General features: G+C 34.6%; 1 protein-coding gene and 1 long non-coding RNA gene across 3 annotated transcripts in view; one reads left to right on the top strand and one right to left on the bottom strand.

The window, feature by feature from the left end:
• The window catches only part of LOC119072497, a 126,125-nt gene that overhangs the window by 5,483 nt on the left and 98,019 nt on the right, over nucleotides 1-22,623 (bottom strand). For both annotated transcript variants that reach the window (XM_037177739.1, XM_037177740.1), the window contains exons 3-4: nucleotides 16,345-16,512; nucleotides 16,208-16,263 (exon numbers count right to left, since the gene is read on the bottom strand). In XM_037177739.1, the coding sequence (XP_037033634.1) occupies nucleotides 16,208-16,263; nucleotides 16,345-16,512 (224 nt within the window). The remainder of the gene's footprint in view (nucleotides 1-16,207; nucleotides 16,264-16,344; nucleotides 16,513-22,623) is intronic.
• On the top strand, nucleotides 20,549-21,059 carry LOC119072502. Its single transcript, XR_005086873.1, has 2 exons — nucleotides 20,549-20,675; nucleotides 20,752-21,059. It is a non-coding gene; the product is annotated as an uncharacterized LOC119072502 (long non-coding RNA).

The following is a 22,623-nucleotide window of genomic DNA, read 5'->3' as shown; positions in this document are numbered from 1 at the left end:
TTTTACTGACAGTAAGTCTTCATTTTTTAAGACCATTAGATAAGTTATATAGCTGAGAGTGGTGTCATTCGAAAGCTTTAAAAAGTTGACCAAAGTACACCTTTAAACCCAACAAAATATTACGTTCAAGTCACTTAAACAACTTTTCAAGATTTGTGAAAACCCGTCGTGCATACACAAGTTCAAAGGGGGCGCCTAATGCCTTAGCTCTACTTTTTGTCAGGTTTATCGGTGTACTTTGGAGTACTTTTTGGAGCTCTTTCAGGATATACAAGCCGCAAAATTGTAAGTTTTGAAATGGCTTCAGAAATCGAGCGTGCGTTTTTGTGACTTTTGTAATGCAAACATTACAAAATTACAAAAACGTGTCAAAATTCTACTACACCAAAAACGCGGATTAAATTTGTGAAGCCATTAGGAAAGTGACAACTTTTTAATTGGTGAACTTTGAAAGAGTATTTAAAAGTTCACCTTTGAACCAGAAAAAAAGTTGGTCCAAGGTCCCAGATTCGCTCACTGAACCTTGCGAAAAACGTAATATTATACCAAAAACGCAAGGTTAGGGGAGCGAATCTAGGACCTTGGGTTCAAAGATGAACTTTAGTGAACTTTTTTATGCTCTTTCAAAGTTCACCAATTAAAAAAATGGCACTTTCCTAATGGCTTCACAAATCGAAGATGCATTTTTTAATCTTGTGACATTACACATGTAATCTTGTGACATTACACATGTAATCGTGTGACGTTTTTCGTTACAAAACTTACCATGACATACGCACGATTTGTGAAGCTATTTCAAAAGTGAAAATTTTGAGGTTGGTATATTGTAAAAGAGAATGAAAAAGTTCACTAAAGTTCACCATTCACTAGAAAAAAAATGGTCCATGGCCTTAGGCTCACTCTGTAAATATTGAGGCTCTCCAGGTACAGTGCGAATTTCGCAATTTTCAGGCATGCCATGGACCAAATTTTTTTTTCAAGTTTTTTGGGTTGTTTTAGTACATCTTTTCGAGCTCTTTTAAAGCACACCAAAATCACAGTTGTAACTTACCTTAGGGCCTCAGAATAGTAAGATTCGCTAACGGTATACACTACTACGTTTTTGTGAAATTAGAAAAAAAAATTGAGTTTTTCGTTCACATTCAACAAAACTGCTACTTATTTTCACATTTTACATTTTGCCAGTCTTTAATTTGGATTCGTTTCTGTTGTATTGGTGTTTTTTTAATGTTTACCCGGCGTGGATCGTGTCGTTCATCGAGCAGAAAATGTGATATCTACATCCATATTAAGTTTGATGCTCTAAACGTAATCCTTCGAATTTTTGATAATTTTAAATTATATTAAAGAGTTCGTCGTGAGAACTCGCAATATTATAAACGTATAAGTTCGGTAATATTATGACATCTTTTTTTAATTTTCCGCAACTTAATTGCCTCGTAAGTTGCCTATTTCTAGTTAATTCATGAGCACAGCCAACCTTCACTACTTAGTAAATATTATGTATGGTCGGCTATGCCGTCAACAGAAACTGCCTGGTACGGTCTCACATGCGGAAAAATTTATGTTGAAAAAACGAAGTAAAAGATTTTTCGTTAATCTATTGAAAATACTTAAGAGTAATAGTAGATTACAGCAGAGCCTATGTAAATGAGTAATACATGTGTGCGATGTTTGTGGCGTGTGAGCCGAAGGCCTTCGCCTACGGCTCGAAATAGAACCTTCCCACACGCCTCAACAAAAAATGTCCAAGCTAGAATGTAATGTACTATTAATGTGTAGGCATCCTGTGCGTTGTATTTATATTGTCTAAGATGAAAACTACGAAACAATTTTGCATAAAAAAAACATTTCGGAACCTTTTCACTCCTAAACATTTTGCACTAAAATTTACTATTCATTTAGTAGGCATCGGTTGTGCACGCCATTTCGGCTATATTTAATTGACTTCTTTGTTGTTGTCATTCTCAGTTTCAGTGCAAAATTTTTGATTTTGTTGTTTTAAACTATATATTCAGTGTGATTTTAGTGTTTTCCTAATGTTATCGATGGCAGGTGTACTAAAAAATAGTTCTGCCTGTGTAGATTCTAATTTATGTCGTGGTTTGTGTGAAGTGAAAACATAAACAAAATCATCGAAAAATTTCCGACCAGCGCATGTAAATGATCGCGCATAGCATGTAAATCATCGAAAAACCTAACATGTAAGTTTCATTTACATTCTCATCGCAGACAATGTAAATACAACGTACAGGATGCCTACACATTAAAATAAGTAACAGACTCGATAGTTGTAAAGGCCTTTTGTCCCTGTAAACTTACTATTCAACTAGTTAACTAAGAAATCACAGCTCCAATGCAAGTTCGTATGCAACCGGAGCGTTAAACTTACTACAAATAAAATCGTTTTGAGCTTTTAAAACTATTTGTCGCTATACCGAATCAGATCTTATAACCAAAAAAAAACTGCTTCAGTTAATGCCAAGTAAGACGAGTACGTAAAAGTGTGTATTGTATATGTACCATGAATGAATATAACATCGTCTTAACATAAAATGCTTTAGTATGATGGATGTTTACAGATCGTGACGTCAATAACAATTTGAGAAAATGATGTATTGCCTTTAAAAGTCACACGGCAAATAATGTCAAGGAATATATATTGCTTTTTCCTAGAGAGAAAATATCAGAGCCATTTTTAAATGAGAAAAATGCAATTACCCCAGCACCAAGTTTCGTTCGGTTTGTTTTTTTTTTGTATCGTAACGTAATATGAATGAATAACCTTTTCTCTGTGTGTGCCAGCCAGTACAACATTCCTGTGCACACAATTGGTAAAGTGTGCCTCAAGTTTTAATATGAAAAACACAACCGAGAATAATAGCAAAAATGTTTCGTTTTTGTGTATTGGATTCATTTAATATTTTTCTTTCGGATTATTTATGACCGAATATGTTTTTCGGTTCATATTGGCGGTGAAATAATAGAAAAATTTTCAGAAGAAAATATTAAAACGGAACGGTTATTCATTGTGTGAGATAAATCAATTTTTATAAAAAGAATTATTGAAGGAAGTGGATTACGATAAATAAAACGGGAACGGAAGGCAAAGTCTCATCGACAAGGAACAATGCTTGGAGCCGTGTTTCGGAGAATTAGGGATAAACAGTTCAAAATTGGACTACAGGCTTTAACCTTTCAAATGTCTCACTGTCATTTTTTTCAAAGAATGTCACTGTGAATTCGCAATGACACAATAAAATTCTCAGAAAAATTTGACAGTGAGACATTTGAAATGTCAAAGACTGTAATGTATTTTAGTAAAAGAACCGGAATTTTAGTAAAAATTTGTTTTCTAATGTACCTGTAATATTTAACCAGGAACTACTTTTTCACCATATTTTCTAAAATATTCGCTATATTTTCTACGTTGAGAAAATCAAGGAATAGGAATTTTCAGAAAATATTGGAAAACGTTTTCCAAAATTCTTTCGTTCCAGAAAGTGAATTTGAGTGAATCTGAAAACTGTGTATAAAACCCGCCTTGCATTAGGCATTTGAAATGAATGAGTATCATTGTAAAGGGTATTTGCCGGGTTTTATACAAACTCTATATCGCGTTTTTCAACTCAACCTGTTACAGACGGCAAGCATTTGACCAGTCAGGTCTACTACTTCTATCTATCAAAGTATTTTTCATCAGTTGATTTCAAATCTTGTTCTTCAATTTTTTTAACATGTATTTTACTATAAAAAGGACAATATTACCCATAGCTTGTCATTATTTTTGTCGTCGTCTACGATAAAAGATGAATAGCCGCATGTGACAGGTTGAATCATTTAATTTTACACAACAAAAATCTAGTCCATCATTGTCCATCTGTGGAAATGCAGTGAAATCAGATCTAAGAAAATATAATGTCCAACTAGCTCAAAACACAATTGAAGCTAATTGCAACATGAAGGTCCTACGGTCAAAAATGACGAACGCAAAGAAAGAAATCTTCAAATGACGAGACAAAACAGGAACAATTCAAACGAACCGAAATGCGATATTAAATATCGCAAAGGAATTTTACGAAGGTTTATTCTAATCAGTTCGACCAGATCCGACGAATACCACTGAAGATAGACCAATAATAAGAAATGTAGGATCAGAAGATATGCCTGACATAACTATTGAGGAAGTACAGGCTGCAGTAGCCGAAATGAAAAACAAAAAGTCTCCCGGTGAAGATGGTGTTCCAGTGGAAGCCATTAAACTAGGTGGCGACTCATTATTGGGTGCAATAACGATTTTGTTTAATCAATGTCTCCAATGGGAAGAAGTACCAGAAACATGGGAAAATGCAGTGATTACATTGATGCATAAAAAAGGAGACATAACAAAGTTGGAAAACTATCGACCCATCAGTCTCTTATGAACACTGTACAAGTTGTTCATGAAAATCATTACGAAGAGGAACACCAAGAAGCTCGACTTCTATCAACCTGTTGAACAAGCTGCATTTTGATCAGGATTCAGCACAAACGACCACTTACATGTTATGAGAACGCTAATTGAGAAATGCAATGAATACAAGATTGCTGTGGTCTTGATATTCATAGATTTTGAAAAAGCTTTTGATTCAGTGGAAACATGGTCGATATTGGACTCATTAGACGAGTGCAGAGTAGACTCAAGATACTCCAACACAATTCGATACGTCTATAAAAACGCTACGTCGTGTATAAAACTCCATAAAAGCACGGAAAAATTCAGAATTGGCAGAGGTGTACGACAGGGTGACACCATATCACCTAAGTTATTCACATCGATTCTGGAGAGTATTTTTAAGAAATTAGACTGGAGTGAAATGGGGATCAACATAAATGGAAAATGTACTTTGACAGGAACTATTTTTGGAAATTTTCCAAATTTTCCCAAAATGTCTTCAAAACTAAATCAATTGAAAGGAGAAAGGGGGTACCAAATACAGTTAATGTCAATATTAGTGTCTGAGTTCGTATGTCCCAGTTTTTTCACCACTCATACAAAGCTTGTATTAAAAACAAACGTTTTTAAACGAGTTTAAAATCTTGCATAAACCGAGAGGTGACTCACTTCTAGATTAAATGGATTAAATGGTATTAAATGGATTTAATGGATTTAGTGGATTTAATGGATTTAATGGATTAAATGGAATAAAAATTGGATTACATGGATTAAATAGGAAAAAAGTTCATTTTACCAAATACTTTAAAAGTCTTAAAAATGGTTGATTTTGATCGAACCACGTATTACAACTCATATTACAATGTTAAAAAGCGAAAATATCCACTTTTAGGAGTTTTTGGTGTAAAGTGGATTAAATGGATTAAATAAATTTAATACCATTTTTAACAAAAAAAATTTTCTATACCTTACGAGTACTTAAGCGACCTGGGGATCATGCAAATCTAATTTTCGTAATTAGTTTACAAATTTTTCAGGTGGGTGGTCTAATTATTTCGGCAAAACTAAAAATTTTTTTTTGGATTAAATGGATTTAATGGATTTAATGGATTAAATGGATTAAATGGAAGTGCGTCACCCCTCGGCATAAACAGTATAATTATATGAGTGGATTAGCTAAAAAACAACTGAACTGAATGTAGGCTCAAATTCGGTTAACATTAGCTGTAAAATATTCTTTAAGAGCAATGTACCCTATGCAAATTTGTAGCCTACATTTAGGCGGGAAAATGTTCGTTTTTTGATGACTTCTCTGAACCAAAATCTATTTTTGAAAAAGTAAAACCATTTAAACATTCAAAAATGTTTTACTTTTGAAGGAAAAATTGGTTTGTGAATCATAACTCAACCCAAATGTAGAAACCTGTGCAGATTACATAAATTTACACAATCTGCACGGGTTTCTCCAAGTGGAAAAAATTATCACCCACAAACCAATTTAAATTGTGTGCTTAAATGATTTTACTTAAAAAAAAGATTTTGGCTCAAAGATATAATCAAAAAAACAAATATCTTTCCAAACAAATGTATGCTACAAATTTGCAAAGGTTCCTTTGCTCTCAAAATGTACGTGTTGAATATTGTGTTGAAGTAGTAGACTTGGAATTATCATAAATTCTAATTGGCACAAAATCAATCACATTGACTTTTGCACAAAGGAAATTTTCTCTTCATTCGTTTTGAATCGGTCGTTGAATAAACATCAATTTTGTATCAGTGCTTCTATTACACGCCACAAATTGGAACTTCTAACATGTTGACGTTGACCTACAAATAGTCATCTATTTTAGCTAGTCATCTGTTCTCGACAATGCCTACACAAATAAGCGATGAGTATTGACCAGTATTGTCTTATACGTGCAGATATTGTAACTTATGAAGTAACAGATTTAAAACTCCGTTAAACCCGTTGAAAGTACTCGGATCAAAAGATGTAATAGAATCAATACCGTCCATGAACGCATGTTAGAATGAATTTTTCACCTTCCATAAACTTGAGAAAATACTTGTATCAGATCAAGTAAAAGATTTGATAGCTGGCATATACATTTGTGAAACGTCCATGTGTCTTCTCTAGAGTCTAGTGTCCGAATCTCACCCTCACAACTTCTATTTATAAGATGTCTCTAGAACACACAGAAATAAAAATGTGAAAAAAGTATATCCGGATATCTATACGACTATGGGCGAATATTAATTTTACTCTATATTATTGAAGTTCTTTATTGAATAAAACCCATATTTTCGAATCGATAAAACTAACACAGACACACTGAAAGATATGAAATATTCGTTGAATCGTCGGCAGTGTCTCTTCTCGTATTTATCACATTTATCAGCTATTTCTTTAAGTTTAACATTACATAAGAATGCCGGTTGTTTTTACCCAGAGTATATGGGACACCCCAATGAGCAATATGCTGTCGTAATAATATCACGATCTGTGCTAGAATTTTATTAATTTTCTTTGATTTCGCATTGCAATGGGAGATGTAGTCATTTTATGAATCTGGCACAGTTGGACTGGAATGGTTTACATGTTTGATAATAATAAATTGATAATATTGCAGTCGACGGTTTACGATACCAGATTTTTATTCGAAGTTTCTTCGATGAAAAAACCTACTTTTATCGGTGGCTATTTGCGCCTATTCGTGTCTATTGGTAAGTATTTACACCTATTCGTAGTTATTGGCGTCTGTTGGTAGCTATTTACGTCTATTGGTAGATATGGGCGTCTATTCGTAGCTATGGGCGTCTATTGTTAACTATTGGCGTCTGTTGGTAACTATTGGCGTCTATTGGTAACTATTGGCGTCTATTGGTAACTATTGGCGTCTATTGGTAACTATTGGCGTCTATTGGTAACTATTGGCGTCTATTGGTAACTATTGGCGTCTATTGGTAACTCTTGACGCCTATTGGTAACTCTTGACGCCTATTGGTGTCTATCGACGGCTATTTAAGGCTATTGGCATCAATAGTAAATACTACCTGTCCCAGTATTTTGCCGCGTAGTTCTCTCCTCGGAACAGTCACCAATAGATGCCAATTGTCACCAAGAAACACCAATAGATGACAATTGTCACCAATAAACACCAATAGCTGACAGTAGTCACCAATAGATGCAAATAGCCGGCAATAGACACCAAAAGATGTCAATCGACACAAATTGGTACTAATAGCAAATAGGACGTGTCCCAGTCTTTGCTCGCATAGTTTCTCTTCGGGTGTTCACACTCTTACGGGGTAACTGAATCTTGTCTGACTAAACTGAAACTAGAATGAGAAGCTAAACGTATACCAATTTCCATGAGCCCGCAATCGCTAAACGAAACACTCAATCAATTTTCCAGACATATTTTCAAAGTATAATCGAAAAGCGGTGGTTATAAATCGCACTTTAGAGACACACGTTTCGTTGTGTGGTTGTAACTCTAGAATTCAATTGAATATTGAAGAGAGAGAGGATGTATTCGTCCTAAGCGAATTCGACTATATTTTGATGAAATCGAAGAAGAATGCTCGCAATATCGAAATCAATATAAAATATTGGGTTTTTCGAAGCGCTGAAACAACACTGTTCACTACGGTACTGTTGAATTATTCATTTTAACAGCGTTTGCAAATAATCTGTCGATTTTATTTTTAACTATAGACGGAGGAAGGTTGTCTTTGCGGAATTTATTAATTCTCGTTCAACGAATGTTTTATTGAATTCACTCGTTGAACGATGCTTCATTGTCGTTGAAGCGACAACCCAAAGTTTTGTTCGGTTAGTTCAACTCCTCACACTTGTTACACTGTTTCTTATTTACCCTCTGCAGTATTTCCATTATATCTCTACATTGGATGTTATCGGAAAATGGTGTGGAAGAAATATAATTATCATCCATTAACATTAGGAAGCGACAAGGAAATGTTATTCCATTGTTACGTGGGAGTCCTATCCGTTTTTAGCTCTATACAGCGTGGATTTACATTCTTTACGGGGCCTAGGAAATGAACGCAATTTCTCTTACTTTTCTTAGTTAATGTTCAGACACACACATCCCCGCATATTTCATTGTTCCCAGAATATTTATGCCATTGCCTGGTGGCTGACTATCTCCCCTCTCCCTCTCTCTATGTGTGTATGTGTCACTCGAAAAACATAATCATAAACAACAATGGAAATAATGAGTTCGTTCATTAAGTTTATTACGTTTTATTTCGGTGAAATTATGGAACAATGAAGTACCGCATCTTAAGTCAATATAATCGGCTACGTTACCGCAGCTTTTTATGCAAAACATACCGCATGTGTTTTATCATTCCAATGGTGTTGGAAGGTATATACTCACACCTTCGCGAATAATAATAATAGTGTCGGCACAATGTATATTTTCACAGTTTAATGGATTTCTCTTAACATATTTATCTATCCAGCATGAAAACGACGTTGTATTTTGAAATACGGGGAGGTGTATTCCATGGGAAACATTTTTCGATTGAATTTCTGTTCGATTCTCTCATGAAGAATGTATGCTGCGCTGCATACACACATACTCCATATCCACGGTTATTGAAATGTGCAATAGACTGTATGATTGCGATTAATTATAAAGAGCTTATTCAGTGTGCTTGTGCTTCCCGTTTTCCGGACTAAAACTAATATTTATTTTGATGTGCTATTAAGGAATGACGAACGAACGAGAGCATAATAATCATGTTATGCGCCAGTTGCCAGTACCCGGTTCCCATTAAATCAAATCGCAATACCGTAACAATGAGCTAAGTCATTTGTTATACAGCCAGCATCTAAGACATTTCACTTCTGTAACTACGTCGTTAAGCTGAAAAAGAAATCTTGAGACTGTGCCATTGTCAAAGTCAAACTTTGTGCATCGAACAGAGTGGAGTGATATCCAACTCGTACCGTACATTTTCCAATGTTCAGCACAAATGGCATTTTTCCTCCATTGTGACGGTTGAACATATCTACACACCACTTCACTTTTACATCCGACATCCCAGATAAATTATCTCAACATTTTTCCATCGATCTCAACCGACACACAAAACCGTCGTGTACCAGCCAACCGCAATTTCTACACCACAAAACATAGAACCGCACACGATTATACCGCATAAAATGCATTTTCAAAAATTTGTCGGAAAGATATATTACAGAGAATATGGTTGGCAGATCTCTTGTACAAATATTCCGTTTAGCAAATAGCTCTATAATGACGTCGACACCCCAGCATTCAATAGAGAAAAAAAAGTACATTTTCTGTCTGCTCGTATAATATCGCGTTCAGACAGCTATATATGTAATGGATCCAACTATGGGGTTCTTTTTTCCATTCTGTGTACGGGTGCAGAAAAAAAGCCTCCCCCTTTCCATATACTGCAAAATTTTCCCATTCTAAAGCGAACCATTTAAACACTCCACTGATGGATTGTTACTAAATATCATCAGTTCAGTTCAATTTGTCATTTTTGCCGTCTTCTATGTGAAAGCGAATATTTTTGGAACAATCATTATCATCTTCGTATATTTTTCATTCTTTTTTTTATCAAAACTCGTTTCGTTTTTCCTTGCAGAAATTTCATTTTTTTATGTCGATGTCATGAGTTTAAAAAAAAATATTCTCATAAATGTATGGCATTACATAATGTTTGTGACATATTTTCTCATTTTAAAATTTTCTATAAAAAAAACATGAAAATTTCCCAGAACATGATTTCGCTACGTATTACACACAGGAGAGAGAGAGTAACCAACCAGCTATCATACTTAGGCAGAAAATAGGAAAAATGATATAGGTCATGGATAAGATGAACAACAACAAAAAAAAGACGGCTCGTATCTTTGTGGTTGTTCGAGAACTGACAGAATAAGATAGAGACGAGATATTTATGAATCAATAAATTATGTTGTTGTCAACCTTTTTTTTTGTGTTCAATTTCTGATTATGACGTGATCTTGTCTTTTGCCTTCACATATCAGATCAAAAGGGCGTATGAAATATCGATAGATAGATTAATTGGGAGGAAAAATGGAAAGTTCAAAATATTTCGATTCAAAATTTTAATTATTTCCACCTATTCCTCATAACCTGAGAGATGTCACTACAAATAGTTTCTTTCAAAACGTTCTTTCAAAACGGCATCTGTTAGCAATAACGACGACAAAAATAAGCAATGCGATGGGGTTTTCTTGTAAAAGCAAAACGAACGTCTAAACTTATGAAGTACAAGATTTCTAATCAAGCATTACTTAAAACAAACCAAAGTATCAGAGTGAATGCTTGCCGTTTTTGTAAAATGAATCAGACCAATTTTTTGCAATCGTTTGTAAAAACCTGTTACAGACGGCTGTCATCTGTTATCGACAATGACAGCAAAAATAAACGACAATCTCTGACTATTGAGGTCTTATATAGCAAAAAGCATGTTCGAAACAAATGAAGTAAAATCAATCTCTGAAAATCTTCGATCAAATGAAGTAATAGTTTGAATAGTAAAACTCTTAATACGCTTGCCGTCTGTGACAAGTTAAATTTTGACAAAGTTCTGACAAGCTAAATCCAAAAACCATTAAGAGTTTTTTTGTTAGTGTTTTCTCCAACGTTTTTATTGCTAAAAACAGCTCTAACGGATAAAAAACTTAAAACCCATTCCTGTGTATGTGTCGGCAATTTTATACACACAAAATAAATTAAAATTTTCTATAAATTCAGCAGAAGTTTCCCGATTCAAATTCAACAGCGTCATACAGACATACTATTGCTATAGCAACACGACAGGGTAGGATTGGAAAGACCTAGAATGGTGCCTTTTTTTAAATAAAAAATAATCAGCTTTTTGTTATACAACTATTTTTATCACATCGAAATTGTGAGGCTAATGAACGAAGAGAAATAACGTCTTGGATTGTTGACACGACTTTCTTCAATTTTGTCAAAAGAGAAACTTTTATTAATTCTTTCGCTACACTTCTGAAACGGATGTCTAATTAACTGAAAGTTTTAAAACTTATCACAAAGAATAAGATTTCACAATAAATTCAGGCTACCTAAAAGAATCTTAAGGCTATGAGCAGTATACGCTACTAACGAGTCAAATTCTTAATTCATAGAAAATTATTATACGTAACACGTATAGAAGCTATTAACCATGACAAGCATCAAGCATATTAACAGCATTATTATCGGGTCTACTTCGACCAAAGTATTTTCGAAAGATTGATTTCGAGTCTTTTACTTCAATTGTTTAAACATATTTTATTCCTACAAAAGACCGTGTTAGTCAGAGATTATCATTTATTTGTGTAGTTCGTTATCGATCACAGATGTACAGCCGTGATAACATCGTCCAATATGCGAATAGCATATTCTAAGCTTACACATTTTTTACAAGGATGAATTCAGAAGAAACAAACTAGATTCCTTCCTTAGGTAGTTTTGAGGATGGAAATAGGAACAAACCAAACTCCTCACACAGTTTTTAGAGGAGTGAATTCAGTGGGAGCCGGTGAATGAGCTCCAGTTAGTGTTATTTTATTAAATGAAATTTAGTGAAATGCCTGAACTAGCTAGGCACGCTAGTCGTTTATAGAAGGTTACTTATTCAGTACATTTCGAAATATATTCTGAACCTCACGAAAGTGTCAGCAATATTCGCAAAAAAAAAATGCTAAAACTTTCGAGCCACATGGAACGTGGTACACTTAAATTATATAATTTACCGTTGAATAAAATCCAATTTTCCCCACTAAAAGTGTGAATAATAACTTGTAGGGAATTTAGTATGCAAATCCTTTGAAAATTATGATTATTATGACCTAGTTTTTCTTTTCAATCGACAAACATAACCCATAACCATCACCATCTGCACCCAGCGAAGATTTTTTTTTACATAGAGTCACATAATTTATACAGCGTGCGGGACTCTATAATGTTGGAAATAAATGTATTTAATGATGTTTCACTTCACTTCCATTTCGGTATAAAATGTATTAAGTTTTACAATAACTAATTATTATCAAACATTGACATTCCCGTTGTGATAAATGAGTTTACCCGAAAAAACGAAGCGGGGGAACAACGATGGAAAAGTTGCAATTGCCTCTAGCTTTTAGCCCACCCCAGATACACTTCAGTGTTATCCCTTTTTATAACAAAAAATAATGCCGGGAAATGGGGCAAACGATAAGCCTATCTAATTGTGAATAAACTAACGCGCACGTACCCAAGGGAAAGGGCTTGTTGCGCTAGTAATTTTTTTCTTCTCTTATGTCGTTTATGTTACGTCATTGGTGTAGATGGTTAGCAAACTAATAATGACAATGGCTGGTGAAGTGGATGGAGAGGAGATAGATAACATTGTCCTTACTCTTTTCATGCCCTAATCGAAAACTAAATTTTTGTTTTATGCGCAATGGGTACTGGAAGTATGAATTACAATATTAAACTGTGGACTTCTTCTCTTCCCACCTCTTTCGTCCCTGATTTGATTACATTAAAAATCTGAATCTGTGTCCGTATGGATAATAAATTACATATACGAAGCGTGTCGCAAAAAGAACTGACTTTCGTTTAAGTCACTGTGATCCTGGGCTACTGAACTTTTAATCTAGCTGGTTAAAAACGAACTTTTTTTTAATCCTTGTGATGTAATGTACTATGCATGCATTGTTGTTGTGAATTATAAAATATTAAAATAAAGGGAACATTAACCCCATCAAACCCTTTTAAGCTTATTCCTAATTTCTTTTCCTTTCTTTTCCATTGGAATAATGAATTTGTAAGCAACATGAACTTGTTGTTGTTTTTGAATGTATATGAGATGTTGTAAACTTTTCGTAAATAAAATGTTTGGCAGACTCATTACCGTGGTTTTGTACTGTTTGGCTTGCACAAACCGGCAACGCAAAGAAAATCTTAAAGTGTCGAATTTGACGCGATAAATTAAATAAATTCTAATTGAAATTTGGGGCAAATCTGTCAACCAAAACTCTACCTCAAAACCATGTCCAAATTATTTATAATTAAAATTAGAGGACACACGCAGTTGCGTTTATTTATTCGGAAAAAGAAAGGGACCAAATCCGAGTCGGAAACATATTTTTAATGTTATTGTTGGCGGGTCGGTGGTGTGGCGTACAGCGTAAGTGCACGTGTTGATAATCAGGTAACAAATAATAATCATAGGCCGAGAGTATGTGTATATATCAGCCCCTCAAATATAACGAATTAATAACATTTGTTATGCGACGTTTAATTTTGAGCACTTGAAGTGCGGCCCCAACTACGAAATGTAAAACTTATTGTGAAAATCAAGCTATTCGGACCAATAGTGTCGAATAAAAATTAAAAATGAAAATCTTCTTGGGTGTGTTATGTTTTGCCATAGCACTCTCAAGGACCGAAGCTGACTTTGACTTCACTTAAATAGAGGGCTGGGACAATCAAAATTGGCTATTCTTTTTCATACAATGATTATCAAAAAATAAAAATAAAAATAGGCAACAGGAACAGTGCTATGGTTTTCCTTTATTTTCTCCCCTCAATAGGCCATGAGAAAATTGTGTTTTCTTGACGACTGGTCTAATGACATTCGCATGAGGAGAAAATAGAACTTTTCTCATTCGAACTGTCACTTTGCTCGTGTTTTCGAAAATGATTTGGCGAATCGATGTTTTCATTTCGTGGAATAAAACGGTTAAACGTTTTGTTCACCTCTAAGAGAAAGAGGAAATTCCAACTCGAGCGAAACATCGCTCTTGTTGAAATTTCCTATTCCCGATGGGATAGGGAAACAAATAACTATTGAGTGTATGTATGCGGTCTGTCGTGTCAGACAAATTATCACTTATCACTTATTTGGCCCGACAGACCTTCCAATAGAAACTGTAATTGCATTCTTCATTAGGGACCAATATCTTCATTTTTATCCACAAGACATCCCCTAATTCTTTCCACTTTTCATTATCAAAGTGTTGGATTTCGGAGAAAAGATGGTCATTTCGTATTTAATTAATTAACGTACTTCATTTGTGATATATGTGTTGAGTGGATTTGTGGTCTATTTCTATTGTGCTCAAGAAACCTTCATATATCTTTCAATATTTTCCGTCGTCACCGATTTTACCGGCTACGAAAAACGTAATGCGAAACACTGAAATAAAAAGTTTCGAAAAACTCAGCTGTTGCAGGTAACTTTGTCTCCAGGACTCCAGGTAATCTACAATAGCTGCCACAGCTGTAGCGCCCCATACAAAAATACAGCTGCGGCAGATAATATAGATTACCTGGAGGGAATGCTTATTTTTTACGAAACTCGACCCTTTGTACCGTTAAGTCATCAGAGAATAACTCAAACGTTTTTTTTTTACTATTTTCGCTTTATTGTATCGAAATATCCAACGGTTTAATTACAGTTTACTAGCGGAAATTTTAATAAAAAGGCTTCGTTCTCACGATAGGATAGAATTCGTCTTCTAGCATATAGTTTCACAGTAGACACAGTCACCCCAACTTTCCAACCCTATTCGACACATACGTATACATATTGTTAGTATACAAAGTGAAAAGCTATTCAGTGCCAGGCCACAACAAAGCAATTCCATAATGTCTACATCCAACGAAAAGATTTTTTATAAAATGAAAAAAGACAAAGTAGAGGAAGGAATTTCCAAACTTTTCCATAAATATAATTACAATGATATAATCAGAAATTCTCATTAATTAGCCGAAATTTACGACCTCCGAATGTAACTCCTCTCGCTCTCATGTATATATAGTATAATCAACGAGCACAACTCCCTTTTCATATAATATGCACACAAAATTAAAAGGACCGAAAACATATTTTATAAAGAGGATCGTAAAGGCACTTTATCTCTGGGTTCGAAAATGTAACTTTACTCTTTCATTCGTGGTAAACTTTCGAATTGAGGTGAAACTTTTTCATTGATTTCGAGTTTACTTTGTTGTAGTACTTTGTCGTACGGTTTGCGACACGTCTGCCAGCAATGTACTGTTTCCTGTTTCGATGTTTCTCAAATTTAAAAGGATATTGAATAAAAAACGTGTACACAAAACAGTACATAATGTAATTTATATATGTACATGATGTATATTATATCCTATAGAGTAATCAAGCGAATTGTTGTAAGCATTCCGTTTAATAGAAAAACTTTGCCTTTCTATCGAATTATAAGGTGATAGCTTCTAGTAATAACAAACGTTTATTTCGTTACCAGTAAAATGTAGAAAGCCATTGACCCAACAAAGTACAATCTCCTAGAAGCTGGTCATTTATTTGACATCTGGGGGCTGATTTTGAAGAATATTGAAAAATGCAAAGCATCAAAAGATACATCTAGAACTATTTCAGAGATCGGAACACAGTTGCATACATGTGTACAATTCTATCATCTATGTGTTATCGACAAGAATGACAAAAATGAATGATGAACTTTGGTTGGTGTCCTTTTATACAGCAAAGCAAGTGTTAGAACAAATGAAGTAGCAGAATTCGTATCAAACACTTTAAACAAAAGAAGTAGCAGATTCAATGATTATTATAGCGATAAAGCAAACTGCCTGAGGAAGCGATTGTTGCTCTATTACGTGTCGTTTTTCCTACTGATTTTCAACGCTTTTCCGTGCTGACCCATGTAAAATAAAACAAATTTCAATTCAAATTTCATTTACTTACTTTGTGTGCTCCTACAGCATGGGCACCATCATACACATACAAATGATCGTTGCAATCTAGTTTGAACAATGAACAAAAAGAAAATTCACAGCATGATTACAGTTCTATTACGATCCTTTTTCCAGAAAAAAAATTACCCATCTTAAGCATATCAAATCGTAACATAAACCTTTGTAATATCGAATGTGTTTGGAACGTAATGACGCAATCTAAATTCCGTTCATTTTGCGACAATAAAACAGCACCATCGATTTTTCTGTACAGTTGACGAAGAAAATGATTCTTACACAGTTGTTGCATTTGATCTGCGAAAAAAAGAGAAGAAAATATCGTTACAGTTCTGTCATGATTCATTTCAGTCTGTTCGGAGTGATAAATGTTCACTCATTTAGACGGAATTTGCTCTTAAATATAGATTATGAACTTTTATGGTGTGTTCATATTACCAGAAGTATGCTTTGGAGGATCCGAATAAGGATTTGTGTGATACGCGTTCCTAATTAGTTCTAAGAACTGCTTACCGAAAATCCACGTATAACGATTTTCTCTTAGCTGGAATATAACACTAGATGTATTTCTAAGTAATTTACATTTACTCAGCGAAATGTTCTATTCACCAACGATACCTTGAGAGGCGTTAGTGGAGTTCTGATATCTTCTTGGTTAAGAGTCAATTCGCCAATTTTTCAACCACTTGGAAACAATTGAATGGAACGACGAATCGAATGAGCTATAACTCAATAATATCGGAGATAGCTTGTTTCAAAAATTGAAAATTTGGCTGACGAATTGGCGAATTGACTCTTAAACACAATCAATAGACTATTTTTTCCTGTAACGCACCTCATGAGAACAACATTTCGAAACATTCGTATGTGTGTATACATTCCACATCTATATGCAGGGCCGGATTAACAATTCCAGCGTTCTGGGCTGTTGACATAAAGTAGGAAGTGAACAATCGCGAGCGGAGCGAGTGAAATGTTTTGTAAATTTTGTTCTTTCAAAACGTTCTATTAGTCACTTCTCACTGAGAAGTTCTCAGTATCCTTAATCCCTAGGCTCAGCCCACTTAGCCCATGGGTAAGTCCAAACCTGTCTATATGTGAAATGAAGAAAGCCGAAAACACACCACCAATTTTCATTGAAATTGTTGGTTTTTTTAATTCTCGCAATTATAACAAAATAGTATATTTTACGTCCTTGCTTTTAAGTTTTTTGTTTTGGCAAGTGTGAGCTCTACCGAACGAGTCTATAATTTTCCGTCTATAATTTGATTGTCACGCTTTTGTGTTAATTTAGTAGAAAACTACAGAAGAATAAAAAAATGAAAATCATGAAAAAATAGTCAGGTTTGAACTGGTGATCTTGTCACCTGGTAATTAGCATTTTAACCGTTTCTAGCTCCTTTGAATGCTGAAAAGAAACAAGAAATTTTGCTGCTTTTATTCATGATCAATACTGATCCTAGCCGAACCAATCTCACAATCAACTCGAGAAAATATTATTGTTAATGCATACTGAAGCAACGCAATTCATGTACTTGGTTTACTTTATAGGAAATAAGTGGAATATAATGAATCCCCTTTTTAATCCCACGAGGAATTAGTTTCTTTGAAACAACGGTTGAAAATAAGCCACGTTGGGATTAAGAACAAATTGCAGCAGTGGTAAGATCGTCGACTGGAGTGCAGGAAGTCCCGGGTCCGAATCTCGTCAGGTAAATAAAAGGAAGTAATTTCCGTTTAATAAAACATTTGTGATTCCAAAATCACCAACAAGTTTTTGATCATATCAGACGTTTAGATAAAAACACCTTAAAGACTTAGTGTCAACATATCCGATAAAAATTCGTTTATTTTTTATTTATTTAAAAGTGGGAAGGGCTAGAAGATTTTTTCAAAAATCCGGGCCTAAAAGATTAAAATTTAATTCCTCTGGGGATTATTCATTTGGGGATAAGTTCAAGCAATCCCTGAAGGAATTAAAATTTGATTCTAAAAAAGATTCGGTCGCGTACATTTTCACTGTCACAAACAGTGCCTGTAAGTTCTTTTTAAAAAACTCTTACTCATGAAGCGAAGTTCCAAAATACAAACACACCAAACCTACTTGCCCTGCGTTTCGTAACAGTCATATGCATTTAGCTAACTGCTATAGTTTCCTATTTATATTCGAAAAAAAGGTCAAAAGCTATAGCGCCAATTATTCTACGGATTTTAACTCACGAATAATTTAATTAATTCAAAAATTTTATAATTGTGGTGAAGTAGGGTATGTACCAGATACGGTATCTTCCGGATTTGATGTATTACGAATGTTTAAAAATTATATTCCGTTTTTCAAGCTACTAAAATTGAAATATATGCTCACGTACAAATCGTAATGACTCCATTGAATTCTACGTAGAAGAACACGTAGCATGATTTAATAAACCATAAAAACTAAACTAATGGGATACGCTTTTTTTGTATTCTTCATATATACATCCTCCTAACTACTCTTCTCTCAATATTTTTGATTAAAAAGTCCGAATTTCTGTTAAAATGATGATTTATTCAGTTAGAATGGCAATAAATAACGGAAATGCGGTGAGGCATAGAGCATAATACACAATCGAGAAAAAAATATAGAGAAAAAAGTGCTGATGATTTATTGTAGCAATGGAGACAAATAAAAACGAGGAAAATGACACACAAAAAAATGGAAATGTTCGTACATAGTGTCACACATGTGCGGTCCTCTCTATACGTTACTAAAATATGAATAAAATGCAAAAACGAGTTGATGAAAATTGAACGTTTTTCCATCCTTACAGAATCCAAAATGAAAACTGATTTCCAGTGGACGTTTACTCGATCGGGTTATATCCACCCCCGTAAATAACGAACTTTTCTCTCAGAACAAACTGAACTGAAATATTTAAAGTTGCGAGTTGCGATAAAAATTTCATTAATTGCTCAAAAGTTATTCAAAAGCTGTTTAATGCACGAGCTTATCCCTAGTCATAATCAGCAAAACGAATCCTCAAAATGATGTATAATACTCCTCACTAACGTTATCAGAAGCACACTGGAAGAGTTAGGTCGTATCTTACACTTGTTTCAAAGTTAATTAAAAAATACGTCCGAATATTGTTCAACAACGTGTTAGCGAGGGGTAACCGACTCGGGTAATTAGCTCGCGTGTTAGAGACGAGCAGGCATAACCTAACCTAGTGCACAAAATTAAAAAAAAATGCACAGTCCAATGCTCAAGAATAATGTGGTGACAACTCATATATACAACGAGTTTAATAAGGTATTGTTAGCGACTTGGACATGACACTTTAATTTCTGGTGATACAACAGCAGAATGTGCACAGTGTTGCAGAATATCGATTTATGTAGCACTAGTGTTAAGCTCTGTATCCGTAAGAGCGGAGCGAGTATAGAAATTTAGGATTTAGGATTTCACGTTTGACAACTACAATATAATGACTACAATAGACAAACGTGGGTAACATAATTAAAAAAAAAAAGAATTGAGACGCAATCAACACAAATATCATTTTGATACGAGTGAGGAAAAGTATTTTGTCATTTCGATACGGATTATTATAAACCGCCAGTTATATTAATCAATTAGTCAGGTATGTTTTACATTTGTCAGGTATTTTATTGTCTCTGGACAAAATTATTAGAATACCTGACAAATTACAATGTAATAACTGCTGGTTTATTACAGTCCTATCGATACGAACGCGCAGAAATAATCTGTCATTATTGTAGTTGTCAATTGTAATAGTCATTTTTGCAACTCAGTGATGATACTTGCAACAAGTGCGATAAAGGATTTGCAAGTTGTTTTATCGTACTAGTTCGAAAAAAGCCACGCAGACTGACGTCACGCCACAATTATCTTCGATATTTATTCGTTGTATGCAAAACGAAACGTCGAAACGGCGGAGTCGCGATATTTCAATACTAGTTACTTATGCTAAAAGTTTTCTTTTGCGAATGAGAGGTTTTCAGTATGAGTTCGGGGAGTAACTATTGTGGCACAAAGGTTTTCGTTACCGTAATTGAATGCCGTTTTAAGGACAGAAAATAAAAAGATTCGGAAAACTGAGCGAACTGACCTTAGACTTTACAGAGGAACGTTTTTGATTTTGGTCGTGTCAGTTTTTGATAACCTCTCTCCAGTCTCTGATTGAAAAAATTAATTATCGAATTCGTTCAGTTCACCATTTTTCTCGGTGTAATAAGTGTGTATTGCTCCGTGCTAATTTGGGGAATCCCAATGAGGATCTCAATACTTTTGTATGTTTACGCAAGTGTTAATTAACAATTTCAGACTATAAAAGTATCTGTTCATTTCACGTATTTTGTCAGTTTTCATTTTTTGCTGCATACGTGTTCATACCGACGTGTATCGTTAACTATAAAAAATGAGGTCTGTTCCTATTTTCGGTTTACTAATTGGCTTGGTGAGTCATAATGTTACATACGATATGAAAACTGCGAATGATGAAAAATTATATTTCAATATCGTCAACACGATAGATGGCTTTTGGAGGCGATATCATCACCAACGCGTTGAAAGTTAATACTATCATATTGCCCCAACCGGATTGCTCACAATGTGTAATAGGTTGTTCGGCTGATAAATGCCCTTGCGTATTCCCGGGTACAAGCGAACTAATTTACCCACGACAGACACCAGTGCCGGTTACAGTTACACCAGCAAATTGTCAATATTGTCCGCAGCCTCTATGTAAATGTGGTTTCGACGTATGCACACCGGATGTAATACGACAATGGATCGGATAAAGTTATTCGGATTTGTTGTCGAAATAAATTTTGCATTTGGGGTTAAAGAAAAAGACTTTCGTTTTTGCAATCTAACCTTATGTTCCTTAATCAGTACTTAAGAAGCAAACAGCGCACCGTAATTCACGTTCGTTCAACGTGAGTTCACAAAGACTTTTACAACTTGTTTGTGACATGCTCATTGCTCATTCATCGTTTGATTCATCGTCTCTGAATACTCTTGAATATACTAGAATTTGTTTCGAGTTTCGATCGGCCAAACTTTTATTTTTTTAAGTCTTTCAAATTCAAAATGAAATTGCACCATTATGAGTACTGTTCGGGAAGACTTTTTTTTTATTTTAGCAGAGCTACAGCGCCCTGCAAAGTTCACCCATTTGAGCCCAAAATCGTCATTTTTTCAAAGTGATGTTTCTTACTGTAAATGACATCGCCGACCAATATAAAACCCATGTTGGCCTGTAACTACATGACCTCAGATAGAGGGATTCTTTTGAAAAACAGCCTACCGAAATCGGACGTATTTTACAGTGGACTTTCAAAAAAATTCTTCGAAGTTTGTGTGGCTGGTGAAAGGTGATCAAAAACCGAAAACGTGCACTTTTCTTACAAAAATTTCTCCAGTTACACGAACCGTTCAGGGTTGTCATAAGAAAGGTAATCACACGTACTATTGAGCCGAATAGGGACTTATTGGTTTTAAAATTAAAAAGCACTTTTCAGATTTCGGTCCTCTCGTACTGACGAAACAATGGCCGGAAAAAATTTTGAATTGTAGGGCTTAATTCGAGTCTAGGCGCATAAAAATGATTCCACTAAAAAATCGGTCCGATTTTAGTAGACTGTTTTTCAAAAGATTCCCTCTTTTTTGGATTATTTCTATGATTTATCACTCCCCCATGACAATGCACTTGCGTGTATCATCGGCATGTTCTGCATGTGGAATTCATGATGCAAATTGCGCATGGAAATTCCATAATGGAATAGAGATAAATTTATTGTAAGTAGTTTGCACGTTTGTATGAAGTAGAAAAAATGGGTAAAATTTGGATTCTGTGTGGATTCTGTAAAAAAGATATACACCCAACGCTTTCGTACATTTGTACAAACGCCTCGCTCCCCATGCCTAAACTATTTTTTAAAATTCTAAAAAAAGATATGGGTCCAATGTTTAAGCCTTCCGGACCAGAAAATCACCTCATTGAGCCCAATATCCCACACTCCCTGGAGTCAGAGCAGGCCTAGTGGCACTCAAAGACGATACCAAAAAAAAATTGCAATATTTTCCGACGTGACTTAGTGGTCTAAAAAAATCAGGAAGGTTTTCAATTTTCCATTCATTTTCCAATTTTCATTTAACTTTCCCAATTTTTTAGACCAACAAAAAAGACAGAAAATTTTGCAAAAAATATTTTTGGTATCGTCTTATAGCCACAATATTTTTTTTTCAAACAATCGGGATTCACTCTAATGCACACCCCCTCAAATACCGTGTTCATCTCTCCGAATCAGAACAAACTGGACTGAAATATAAAGTTGCGATAATAATTCCATTAATTGCTCAAAACTTATTCAAAAGCTGTTTAACGTATGGGTTTATCCTTA

The sequence above is a fragment of the Bradysia coprophila genome (genome assembly GCF_014529535.1).
Source record: "Bradysia coprophila strain Holo2 chromosome IV unlocalized genomic scaffold, BU_Bcop_v1 contig_81, whole genome shotgun sequence".
In the NCBI taxonomy this organism is placed as follows: Eukaryota; Metazoa; Arthropoda; class Insecta; order Diptera; family Sciaridae; genus Bradysia; species Bradysia coprophila.
The sequence above is the reverse complement of the archived record's forward strand: the minus strand, read 5'-3'. Positions and strand labels throughout refer to the sequence as shown.